The 13,329-nt window shown below is 45.5% G+C and overlaps 1 protein-coding gene across 6 annotated transcripts in view; it reads right to left on the reverse strand.

Moving 5' to 3' along the window:
• ACACA (acetyl-CoA carboxylase alpha) overlaps positions 1 to 6,454 on the reverse strand; it is a 132,621-nt gene extending 126,167 nt beyond the window's left edge. For 4 of the 6 annotated variants that reach the window (XM_074845426.1, XM_074845424.1, XM_074845425.1 and 1 more), the window contains exons 1-3: positions 6,384 to 6,454; positions 1,778 to 1,824; positions 409 to 661 (exon numbers count right to left, since the gene is read on the reverse strand). In XM_074845426.1, the coding sequence (XP_074701527.1) occupies positions 409 to 635 (227 nt within the window). In that variant the 5' untranslated portion in view covers positions 636 to 661; positions 1,778 to 1,824; positions 6,384 to 6,454. Of the gene's footprint in view, positions 1 to 408; positions 662 to 1,777; positions 1,825 to 4,857; positions 5,088 to 5,867; positions 5,883 to 6,383 lie in introns of those variants that run through there. The other 2 variants (XM_074845423.1, XM_074845422.1) reach the window with 2 other exon arrangements.
• Between the last annotated feature and the right edge of the window lie 6,875 nt (positions 6,455 to 13,329).

Genomic DNA, 13,329 nt, shown 5'->3' on the forward strand with positions numbered 1-13,329 from the left:
ACAAAGACAAAATAAACAAATTCATGTCCTTGTTCTCAACACACAGGGCCCGTCTAAAACACAAGTGAAAACCTTAAAGATCTCAGTCAACACATTCCAATTTTCCAAAAGGGGGGACAAGAGACAGGCAGTATAAGCAAGCCCACCATAACATTCAACAGCTGAGATGTCTGAAAAGTGCTTAAGGAATTTAGACACAGATATTTCATTAACACCAATGGAAAACAGAAGGTTTTGGTACAGATAAACATAGAAGAGATCATCCAGAAACAGAATGCCAGATGATGTTTTGGCACAACAAAAACATTTGATGCCAAACCCAGATATAAAGTTGAATCTTTGGATTATCTTTGGAATGGCTGGGATAAAAACACTGAAGACTGAATCTGAGTACTATTTTATCCATACCTCATATGGCTTGCCAGGCCATCTTGAGCGTTAGGAAGTCCTAGATCTGAGAGGGAATCCGAGCAGACAGATACAGGTGACAAAGACCTCTCTTTCTCCTCTAGCAGATCAAGTTTCACCAAGGAGCTTGTCTCATCTTCTGAGTTATCCTCCGACACAGAGCCAATAATAAAGCGAGAGTGAGGGTTCATCTCCAGGGGTTTAGTGGGTTGGGAAGACTCTTCCATGGCTCCTACAAATTGGGCTCTCAGCACTGTAAGGGGCAAAAGAAAGCAAAAACCCAAAACCTGAGGTTAATACCTGTTATTGTAGAACAAAAAGGACAAAGCAAGATTCACTTCTGATGGGAGATGCAATGTTACAACACCATAGCTGAACCCGGACAGGAGTCCAGGATCAAGAATAGTTACTTCTGCTGTAATCACTGACTCTTCTGTTTGCACAAAGACTGTAAGATCAAAGCAGGTGGTCATTCTGATCTGCTGCAGAACCTGATAGTTTAGACAAAACTGCAGTAGGTACTTAAAAGAAAAAAAAAAAAAATCACATAAAAATGCATGACTAAAAATCAAAAATTTTTATTTTACTATTACTCTTTGGTTAGTTATCGGTGACATTTAAAGTCTGACTGGGCATGGTCCTGGGCAACCTGCTCTAGCTGACCCTGTTTACACAGGGGGTTGGACTAGATGATCTCCAGAGGCTCTTCCAATCTCAGCCCTTCTGTAATTCCGGGATTAAAAATTTGTATTTCAACAGGATCTGAATGCTAGGTACTGCACATAGCATTATTTACTGCTAGTCAAATGATGGATTCGATCGGTCAAAAGCACCCTTTCCCCAGCCCTTGCCAGGTGCAAGACCTCCCGTATTTGGCAGCAGTGAACTGTCAGACGGGCTCAGCCATCTTCTGTAACTTCACCCTGACTTTAACCTCTTGTTCCCAGATCATCCATGTCAATTAGGGGATAGTATCTACTTGACGGTAATACACTGAAACTTAGTGGCATGATTTACAATTGTTAAGAAGAAAATACAAAAGTCCAGGTCTCCATTTTCCATTTAAAAAATCATTACATAGAGAGAGACGAATCTCTTAACATGGGGAACTCTGAGTATCAAAAATTCAATGTTGTTCCAAAAGGGAATGAATGCATTTTCTTCAAAATTAAAAAAAAATAATGATAATAATTACAACTGAGAAAGAGCATGGCAGATGGAGAAAACAAAGGAGCACCTCACAGCACAAAGCCAGGTGGGATGGGGAATAATCATTTGATACGCCCTGCTCTGCCTGACTTTGATGCACTTAGATGATAACTACACACAGCTGGAAATCATAGCGTTGTAAAATGAGGAATGCACTAACCTCTTGTTATTCTTGCAATCTGAGCAGTTATCCACTTCCAAAACGAACTGGAAAAGAATTAACAAGTAAATATTATGAAGAATACTCCGTGTTTGTTTTCCCAACTACAGGAATCATTGAACACAAGACTGTCATGAAAAAACCCAGGTACAGAAGAGACTAGATCACTTGCTCCGGGTCACAGAGCGGAGCGGGAACTGAACCCGCGATGTCCAAGTCACGCCGCGGCACCTCCTGCTCGTCCATCCTTCTGGCGACCGCCGAGCAACGTGTTAGCACACACCCGATCATTCCATACATATTTCAGTTCCGTTCCTAAAAGAAACTACGCTTTGTACCAGTGCTACTTATGTCAAACTTCTTTTTCTCTGTCAACTACTGAATCTGCTGGCTGATTTCAGCTGAATTTTACAGTCTGGCGTAAATCTCAAGGACAATTAGAAATCTTGTGAAAAACTGGTGGCTAGAAGGCCCAGCTGATATACCATATTTTTACATTAAAAAAACAGTAATTTACCTGTAAAACAAACTGTGATACAGCAATACAGACAAGGACAAGAGGAGGGGACGTTTACCTCAGGGCCCCACTCTCCCAGCAGCTACGTCACTATGCAGAAAGGACTGGTTTGATACCCTTAACTCTCATGCCACACTGACATCCTAAACCGGTGTGAAAACCTCATCAGTCCTGCTAATTATAGCCATGTTATGTCAAGTACAGGGATGCAGCATAATTGGTTTGATATGAACATGACAGCTTTCATCCGGTACACAAGCAAAACTGGACCATGTTATAACACAAATAGGACATGACTGTAGTTTTAATTAGAGCACAGACAAGGAATTTATAGACAGTGCAATCCTTAAACACCATGCTCTTTCTTTTCATCAGTAACTGAGAATTAAAAACTGATCCAACTGGCTTATGCTCTTTTACCATGAATGTGCTTGACTGAATTATTTAGATCAAACCCTGTGTTGACATCATTACTCCCACAAACTCCAGTTTCACTGGGGCCACAGGCAGTTCATTTTGCAGAGAGGTGTACTTAACCACTTTATTTCACAAATATCTGTCCGACACCAGCATTAAGAGGGTGGATCAATCTGCCTTTTTTGAGGGTAGAGATGGAGAAGAAGAGGAAGCATGTCTGTAATGTCTGCATACCTATCTGTGACGCACAGAAACGAAGCCATACAGGAAGATTTCTTTAACTGAGGTGCTTAGGCAGGACTTAGAGCTCAGACAGTGTAAAGTTTAATCAAATTTTGTTTGCACATATAAACATGAAGACAATATTTACGTTTATATTTATCCTGGCATCAGATCACTCCTAGAGAATTTCATCCAGACAGATTTACTGTTGGCACAATCATCGGTGCTGAGGAATCTGGGATACAGCCAAACTTCAACCCTTTCTCAAAGAAGAAAAACTTTTTCTAATTTCAAAAACTTATACATTAATAAGCAAGTTTCAAGGCTTTTTTTTTTTTCCTAAGCAGGGAAGGAAACAGAGGAACAGGCAGCGAAGCGTTTCACTCAAATACCGCGTGAGAAAGCATCAAATCAATGCCAAGGCTCCTGATCCCCAATGCCACGCTCAAACAACTTGACTCAAACATCTTGTTTGTACAACACTGTTCCAAAGCAGTTAGTTATCCATGAAGCCCCATTCAAATTCATTCACCAGTCCACTTCCAACCCTGTGCAGTCCAGTCCCAAAGTCATGAGTTCCGCTAATGTTTTGCAATCAGCTGGTAACTCAACATTGCACTTAGGCATACGCTCGGCTTGTTCTCGGCATGCTGAAATTAGTTATTTGTATTTGAATTTATTTCAGCATTGTCTGGGGCCAAGAAAAATGTAGATTTTCTGCGAGATCTCATGGAAGCCTTTTGCTGCAAATAGAATGCATGAGTCTCACCAAACCTCTGCATGCTGTATTTGCTGTCTGAAACGTAACTGCCAGTTTCTAACAAGCATCTTGAATTCAGCTGACCACCAAGTCAACATCCATGTACCACTAACCATACACCGTTTGTTTTAATAATGTTGAATTAGACCGTAAAAACCAAAATTGCATGGCTCCGCAGCTATATACAGCCCCTACAGTTATTTTTTCAGGTGTCAATAGCCTGTCAAACAAGCCAACTTTTGCAGAGAGAGAACTTTTTGCTTCAAAAAACCTGTAAATTACAGAAGGATACAGATAGAGAAGTAGATCCTGCAAAGACTTTAAAACAGGTAACATCGTGCTCTCTCAGCTTGCTCAGTCACATAAATATGTTCAATCACAGCTGAACCTTTACAGAACCTGGGCCACTCTGTTCTCCCCCCTCCTGAAGAAAAGCAGCTCACACTGGAGTTCCGAAGAGACACAGCACTTTCATAACTCCCCAGCTCCGCAGATATCAAGGTATTTTAAGACCCAAACGGCGTTCACACTACAAGCAATGAGAACCCTGCAATCCAAATTCAAAAAGTAACGTATCTGGTTTTGCCTGAGGTGAAACAACCCAATTCACCACAGCTCTACTACTATCATTAGTAAAATTGTTGGCTTGACAGTGAAATGCACATGTAGAACTATTAGACTTTAGAAGTTTTTATAACAGTTTCACTTCAAGATGATTCCTATCTTCAAGATCATTCTTGCATAATGTCAGTTGGAAATTAAGTTTCTAGTTTTTCCGAACTACGCCATTCCGAAGACAATTACACTACTGAAAAGAACATTATTATTTCAGTGAAAATGAGTTGTAGGTTCTTTCAAAGACTCAGAATAGCACCTCTACAATATTGAAAAGTCATATAAAAAGAAAATTAACAAAACTAGTTTTATTTACAGGTCTCCTGTTTAAAGCCCAGGGATCTGTGGTATTGCTAATCAACACAAATAATTTTAAAACAATGAAAGGGCCATGTGTACTTGCACCACCCTAACTGAATGAACACAGGTAAGAGAAAACAAGGCAACAAAAAAGGTTAAAACAAAGTAAAAATAGATGGTATCTGTGTAACAAGTTGACTACTTAATTGCTTTTACTGAAGACAAAAAAAAACGCAGCAACATGCTCACCTACACCGGGACTGGAAGTGAGTTCCCAGATCAGGAGAGGGCAAAGAGATGATCTCTGCACCAACACGGGCCACCAAGCATCAAACCATCCACCCGCAGAGCTCCTTGCTCGCAGACCGTCAGGCCAGCCGCCACCGCTGCTGCTTTCTAAGACTCGCTCAGCCTCAAAACTTCGCCAGCCTGTATCTCTGCACAACCAGTGGGCCACGAGTCCAACTCTGCTCTGCCTGAGCCATGCCTCCTGGTTAATAATTGGGCATTGCTTCACTTCCTATCCTAAAATGTTCTCAGCAATTATTGGATACTCCACAAAGTTCTTTTGCTTCTAATGTACAAAAAGTGTACGTCCACGGGTTAGAAGTTCTAGTTAGTTAGTTTTCAGATTTACTGTATCAACATTAGACACATAAAGCTAAATATACAAGTGGAATATATGCTTCCTAGGTCTCCTCGGGTAAAATATGTCCGTGTCACTTCCAAAAAGAACATACATACATACATACAAAAAAAGAGCTTATATTTACAGCTATCCTAGTTTGCTAAAACACTCAAGACTGTGTCTAAATCCCATGTCTTTGAGAGAATTGGGCATAACTTAAATGGTCTGCCGAACATTTACAGCCTGCTAAAATGGAACCGACTTTGGATTTTATTTTTTTTAACGTGGTGTATTTCACTTTAAAACTTTCTCGAGAAGGTTTAAGAGACACCACGAGAGGAGAGGTGAGAATAAATAACCTGTTCTGCAAATCTGCTTTTACAACTTTATTATTTCTAAGCACCCCGCAGCACCTTCCAGAAGCCATTCCCACGGCTCCTTTCAGCCCCTCCGATAAAACAGGCCCCAAACTCTTCCCTCAAGACCCTAAAATCCCATCAGCAGCAGAAGGATGGCAATAAAAGAGGGATGCCCGAGCTGGCAAAGCAAGCGCCTCATGCGCTGATTTGGTGGCTTCAACACGCTCGATTTGCTGCCTTTTTTTTTTTTTTTTTCTGATGAATTAACTCACTCGCACGAGGTAAAGCCACAACCAACTCGTTGTTCCGCGCTGGAGCGGCACCACCGCGACCACCGGGTCCACCGGGGCAGGCGAGAGGTGCGCGAGGGGTGGGGGAGAACCGAGGAGGTCACACGAGTGATCTGACACGGGAACCGCAGGACTCGTCGCCCGGCGGATCTCCGGCGGCCCTCCCGCCGCGGCAAGGGCTGGCCCGGACCGCGGGCACCGGGAGGAAACCGACCAGCTCTTCCGGTCGGCAGGAGCGGCTCCGCGCCGGATCCCCGCGCCTGGAAACCCTCTTCCCGCCCTACCGCATGCGGCCGCGGCGCGCCAGCAGCCCCCGAGCACCGCGCCCGCCCGCCCGGTGCTGACAAAGCCGGCGGCGCGGCCCGCGCTCCCCCGGGCCCGGCCCCGCCCAGCCCCGCAGCCCCGCGCAGCGCCGCCCGCCGGCACCGGGGGCTCGCGGCCCCGGCCCACACGCGCCCCTCCGGTCCTTCACCGCGCGGGCTCCCGGGCCCCGCTCACCTCAGGGTGCCGGGCGCGGCGGAGGCGCGGCGGGCCCCCGGCCTGGCGCTGGGCAGCGGAGCTAGCGGGGGCGCGGCGCGGGCCCCCCCCCCTCTCCATTCACGGCGGGGCCCCGCCTCCGGGGCCGGTCCCGCCTCCCGCGACGGCTCCGCCGCCGCCGCCGCGGTGGTGTGATGCGAGGGGTTACCTCAGGTCAGCCACCTCTAACCCCGCCCTTCCCGGGCCCGGCCCTACGCCGGGCTCCTATTGGCTGCCTGAGAGAACACAGCGGGGGGCGTGACCAATCAGGTAACGCGCTCGGGGCGTGGCCAATGAGGAGATGCCTATGGCCTGAGCGGCCGGCCCGGCGCGCCCACTGGCTCCCGGCGCGGAGGAGGCGCTGCTGGCGGGGCCTGATCACCCCCCCCCCCCGCGCCCCCTTCACCCGGCGGCGAGCAGCGGGCCTCGCCCCCCGCACCCCCCCACGCCTTTCTGCGCCAAAATTGCTCAATTTCGGGGAAAACTGCACGGTGGGGGCTGCAGGAGCGAAGCGCAGCGGGCCCCACTCTCCAGTGGGGCCCGACCCCGCGGCCTGGGCCCGGCCCCTTGTTGACCGGGCCTGTGCGTGGGTCAGGCCCCACTACCGCCCCTGGGACCCGCAGCCGGGCCTGGCACCGGGCAGCGGGACCCTCGCCCACAGCCATGCCGCAGGAACGACACACCGGGCCCGGCCCCCGGGGCAGGGACACCAACCCGGCCCCTCCCGGGGCACAGGCCGCGGGACAGAGATCACGCGTGGCCGCCACGCTGCCGGGCCGGCCCGGCGCTGCCCGAGCGTCGCCTGCTTCTGCCTCGACCTTGAGCCGCTTGTTCTGGCGGTGGACAGTGGTTTCAAGAATTACCCCTGACAGGTTTTTTTTTACTTTTTGTTTAAAGATTGTTGCATTACAGAGCTGCTGAAATTTAAATCAAATAAGCAATTAATTCCTAATGCTACTGGATCTGGTCCTCTGCGTAGGCAGATCCTCTTCCTGCTGGGAGTGGCAGCGGTGCCAGAGGGGTATAAAAGCCAAAGTACCTGCGCAGACAGTTTTGGGGTCTATTCAGAGTGTTGAGACAGGGCTTGTCATCATCACCGCCTGCCTGTGGTGCTCAGAGGGGCACAACCAACACCTGAACGTCACTGTGGTACCTTCCTCTCCTTGGGGGGGAAGCAGGGGTTCGTTGTATGGTTTATACTCCTGCACTTGCAATGGCAGGGTGGTGCCAGGTCTGGGAGGACACTCCTGAGGGAGCTGGTCCTGGCTCTGGGGACTGCTCCAGGACAGGCGCACGGAAGCGTCACCGCAGCAGCAGGAGTGAGAACAGAACAGTGAATTTCCTCAGCCACCGACTTCGGTTTCAAACCCGAGGCAATTTCTTTTTAAAATGTGTTTTAAGACCGAGTCAATGGTTACCGGGGATGTGAGACTGGGCTCTACCAGGAAACAGTGGAATATGTACCTACTGCAGGCAAGTATTACACAGCTAGAAAATCTTACCTGGAGCTTTGTAGCCTTGTGGTTAATAATATTATTAGGTGGAACAGTCCATGTTCTCACCTCCATCAGGACCAAATCTGCACAATTGTTCGGGGCATGGACATTTTTATTTATATCTCTGTAGATACATCTTTTACGTAAAGAATCTTCCTCCATTTAAATATTTTTATGAAGGAGCTAGAAGAGGCAGCTAGTCATGGTTAGCTTAATCATATACGGTCCTAAAGCCCAGCTCATGCAGAAGTGAGGGGGAGTACTTGGCACACTGAGGGATTGTGTCCTAAATCACTGATAATAACTATATACAGAACTTACAAAATCAGAGATTACGACAGGTGCTTAGTTCATCCTCTCTAGTGTTCTGAGTACTCTGGTCGTGCTAAAACCTGCACGCTGCTTGTCTGCCCTGCCCATTTCATCCATTCAGTTAATAAATACTCTTCAAATACTGCTGGAGGAGTGATTGCTACATGTAATTAAATCCTGTAGCAACTCTCCCGTTCAAGGGCAAAGAGAGAAAAGAACACATGAAAACAGCAAATGAAATACATTAACCTTAAAAATAAAGCATGGATTTGGAAGATGCTTTTGAAATTAAACGGTAATAATAGCCCTGGGCCACCCTCAGCTTTGATGGCCTTAAAGCAGCTTTTTCACAGATGGCTCATACAGAGGGACAGTTGTCAATAGCCTATATACACACAGCACAGAATAGATCCCAAAATATTCCATTATGTGAATTTTACACAAGCAAATAAAAGTTTTGGGTTTTATATTTTTCACACCTGCTCTGAGCCACTGAAGCCAGTGTGAAAATCTCGCCTCACTGGGAACAAGTGTTGGTGGAACAATTTTTACAAGGAAATACAATTTGGGAGGAATTACCATAATTGATTTGGGATACCCTGCAGGTAAGGGATACCCAGCGATTATTACTGGCCATGCTGAATCAAATCCTGCATTTAGGACACCCAGTGAATTTTACTGTGACTTTAGAGAGGAGCAGAAATGGGTTCCAAATTTCCCTCAATTCTAGATTGAAGTAGTTACAAAGGATTAATCAAAAATGTGTTTGAGCTTCAAATTGTGGGCAACAACAATGTGTGTTTTAATACAAACCTATTGTTTCATAAAGTTCAGACATACTTTCCAATATGAGATGTTGAACTGTAACCACATTTCTGCTTTGGGGCAGTTAAATGCACATCCTTTTTCTATTACATTCAGAAGTTGGACACCACGCATTACTTACTCTCACTACATGACTTATGAGTGTGTGCACTGTTTACACGTGCAACCCTGCCCCCCATTTTCTCAAAAAAAGCACGTGTAGCCTTAATAATGCAAGTAAATAATTTCCAAAAAAAATACAGGGAAAATGTTATTACCTTTTATGACGCCAAGTTAGGGTTCCACATCTCTTCCCCAGTCTCTGATAACATCACCAGTGCAAACACAGGAAAGATCATCCCAGGTTAGGGGGGTTAGTGACACCATCCATCCTGGCACAACTCGCGTCCTGGCAGGCAAGTGAGAGAGAAAGGTCAGATGGCTTTTTCAAGCAAAATCATGTTTTAGCTATTTAGAAAATGTTACAGAAGATTTTAAACATTAGAAATTAAATGTAATCCTCACAACACTGACAATATCTGCCTGTTTTCAAGGATAACCACTAACAAAATACCTCACTCTCTCCAGTTAGCAGGTTAGCTGCCATCGCTAACTCGGTCCCCAGGATGTGCTGTTGGTGGTCCTAAGTTTTCATACAGCTTCAGGAAGTGCCTAAAGTCATCTCGTAAAACTGCAAAGTTAGGCCCGTCTCAGCATTCCCAGCCCAGCAAGAGAAGCAGCAGAAGTACTCAGAAAGCAAAACCGAGCACTGCAGAGGGGATGGTGAACATTTAGCAACAGTACTGGATAACTGCATTAAACATAAATATTTAGTTGTTAGAAATTATTTATAATCTAATTCTCTTTCCAATGTTTTTGAGGTTTTATTTACAAGGCTGAGGAATTTTGGATTCCTAATGGTTTCAATCTTCAGAAAGTTGCATAAAAATTAGTGAGTATGGAAAAATCGCTTTAAAAAAAGGATACAGAAGTGTCTGATTAGCTGAGTGAGAACACACTGACAAGTAAGGATCCTCATAGGTCTCCTTTGATCTGTACGCTGCATTTGACAAGCAGAGAAACTGGAGTGAACATTTTTATGTTGCATTAATATACTGTTTCAAAATAAAAGATTCATTCAACTGGATAAGCATTTAAATGTGTTGATTTGCAGCTACAGATTCGTTGTACTACACTTGAAGGGAGGATTGCGTGGGGTTTTATACTTCTTGGGAAGATTCAAATTCTTTTTTACACTGGGAAATGGTGAATGGTATCCTTATATGGTTGGTGTCAAGTTGCAGTTCATGGTAACTGGGTGTCAATTATAAACAAACACAGCACTTCAGAAAAATACTTAGCACAATCATTAAGTATGAGGGGCAAGTTATCAGGAAGCCCTCCTAGCCATGGAGCAATCAAATGTACCTCCCGCTAGCCGTGCAGGTTGAGATTCTCATACTATCTTATCTTTTCACACCTTTACCATAGAGGTTTGTTTTTTCCATTCTACTATTGGCTTTTTCATTTTAAATGAAATAATCATTGAACTAAAGCAGCTGAATACACTAAAATAAAAAACCTGCAGAAGAGTGCAAAGAGAATCTGTTTTTTACACCACCTGATAGATTGTAAATATTAAATATTTACAGTAAAATCCATCTTTATTCATCATGAATATCTGAACTAAATAGCATGCAAAATAAATATTGACATGCAAGCCCTTGCCACTCCATTTGCTCTCTTTTTAAACTTAAACATCTTCTGGCATTATCAGTGCTTATGGAAACGTTTTCCTGAGTCTCTTGAGTATCAGTCATTTGAAATTTCAGGGGTCATTTTAGATTGAACAACAATATTCTATCTTTCCTTCTGTGATCGGGGACATAAACCTGTGGTTATTCATCATTTAAGAGCCAGAGGCTTTGGAGGAAAAAATGATTTCCATCGCCACCTTGTGTCTAATACAGAAAATGCCAATTCTCCAAAAACCACCCAAGAAACCTCACAGGGACTTTTTGATTAAACCTGCAGACAGGAGCATGATAATTTTCCCACTTATTTCTGCGTGCTGCCTTTACGTATTGCCTCTGAGCTCGCTGCCCCCATTTCCACCAAGCGGTGTGTGGGGCTCAGCCTGGCCTCCCTCCCAGCTCCTGGGAGTAATCTGCACCAGGGCCAGCAGGTAAACACAGGCTACCTTCATTTCCTAAGCAGTTTTAGGCTTTAGCAATCATCTAAACAGCCCGCAATGGCCTGGGACCAGACTGCTTGGCATCACTTCTCCCCATGCCAGAGCTCCGGTGGAAATCCCAGCCAGTGCTCCAGACCAGTTGCAGCACAGACCTTGCCTTGCCCCAGGCAAGTGGGAAGACTCATCTTTACAACAGAGCCACGAGGGCAGGCGATGCCGGCTGAGGGATTACGTGGTGCTGGTTTTACTTCACCCAGTGGCACAGTGGATTTAGCCACACTCAGGCACCAAGGCTCGCCCTTGGCCCATGGGTGTTGGGGGCCTGGGGAGGCTCAAGCCCCCCACGACTCTCAGGCGGTTGCCAGGGCCCCTCTCTCTGGGAGAGAAAGCTTTAGGAAAGGGTTCTGTTTGCCCCTCAGCAACGGGGCTGCTGCCGTGGAGCCCCATTCTAGATGGTGCTCAGCCCCATGACAACCAGCAGCCCTCAGCCCACACCAGGAGCCCAGCGTGGCTCAGACCCCTCTCCCACGAGACGCCGCATTGACCTGTTTCACCCATTTCTGTGCTTAACTCTGGGACTCGTGTTCAGGACCAGAGTTAATTTGACCGACAGGTAAGATTTTTTTTTCCAGATCCCATTTTTTACCAAATTCCACATTTCTCACATTCGTACAATCTACAGTGGATTAAGGCTCTAACTTTAAACCCTCCATATGTTGACCAGGTTAAAGGTGCAGGAGTTCCAAACAGGAATATATGATTACAGAGCTACTCGGGGATCTCTACTAATCAGCTCAGTATCGGCTTAAACACCTTTACAACATTACTCAAAGGAAGCAGTAAAGATAAAAAGGGCTTCGAGATTATCAAGAGAAGATGTAATTATGCTCACCATATTAATATTTAGCTTAGTGTTTGCGCACAGTCTCAGCAGAATAGGTGAGTTCACATACTTGCAAGTTTTGAGTAAAACTAAGGATTTTGTAAGACACTAACTTACGTAATATTAGGAATAAATGTATCTTTGTATATTAACTTTCTCTCCTTTGCCGTATGCTGAATTAAGTCTTTAATCCATACGCCCTCACCTCAAATTCTTGCACCTTTGCTGTCAGCAAAACGTTGACATTTAAAATTAGTTACTAAAAAAGCGTAGTACTGACTTAACTGTGCTTTGTAATTAAAAGTGGTTCATCCTTCACTCCATTCCCTCAGACCCCAGAGACTACAAATGTCATGTGGAAAATGCCTCAGAAATATCTGGCAGCGTAAGCAGCCTGAACATCTTCCTGCAAGGTAAGGAGTCAGTGGAAGAGGAAAGCTGTCAGGGCTCTTAATGGTGTGGTTAACATTTTCAACTGTCTCAGCTATTCCTCAGCCACCTGCCTGAAAAGGATACAAAAGATCGTGGAAAATTTTAGCTCTGTTTTGCTAAAAAACAAAGAGACCATTACAGCAACCTTTGATGGGTTTGTGTCACTTGCCATCAGTAATGATGCATAAAATCTGAACCTTTCAGATTCCAGCACTCGGTTAAGGGCCTCGGCTCCCACACAGTCCCCAAGGGCAGCAGGGACCCCAAAGAGGGGGGGGTCTGTTGACTGTCCAGGGAGTTGCCCATAGGTAGTTACATTACTATAAGGTTAGATGTTGTGAATGTTGCCCTCCAGAGTGTAACAACTTATCATGTGCTTTATTAAGAATAAAGCTACTCTGACAAAAAAGCACCACCAAAGGGATTACACAGAGAGAACCTGCTTGGATTTTCCTCGCTGTAACATTAACAGCGAGCTGTCTCTGAAGTTCCTTTACAGCAGTACATCCCTCACCGCTAACTGCTGGCCTGAACCTTTGGCAAGAACTGCAAATAATTTAAGAGATTTCTAATGTTTCTTATCCTTTTCCAGCCCCTGGGATAGCAGCAACCAAGGGAAAGTTAAGCAGAGCCCAAAAAGTGATCACTCTGCATTGCATTAGTCTTCAAAGCCGTGTGCAAGTAAATCTGCTGTATTTGGAGAAGACACGTGGAGGTTTGACAGACCAGACAGCAGAGAAACCTACCCTGAAGAGCCTGAAAGTCATCACCAGTGCAGACGGGAAACCTGCCATCAACCATACCTGT

This window comes from Strix aluco, chromosome 19, assembly GCF_031877795.1.
Source record: "Strix aluco isolate bStrAlu1 chromosome 19, bStrAlu1.hap1, whole genome shotgun sequence".
Lineage (NCBI taxonomy): Eukaryota > Metazoa > Chordata > Aves > Strigiformes > Strigidae > Strix > Strix aluco.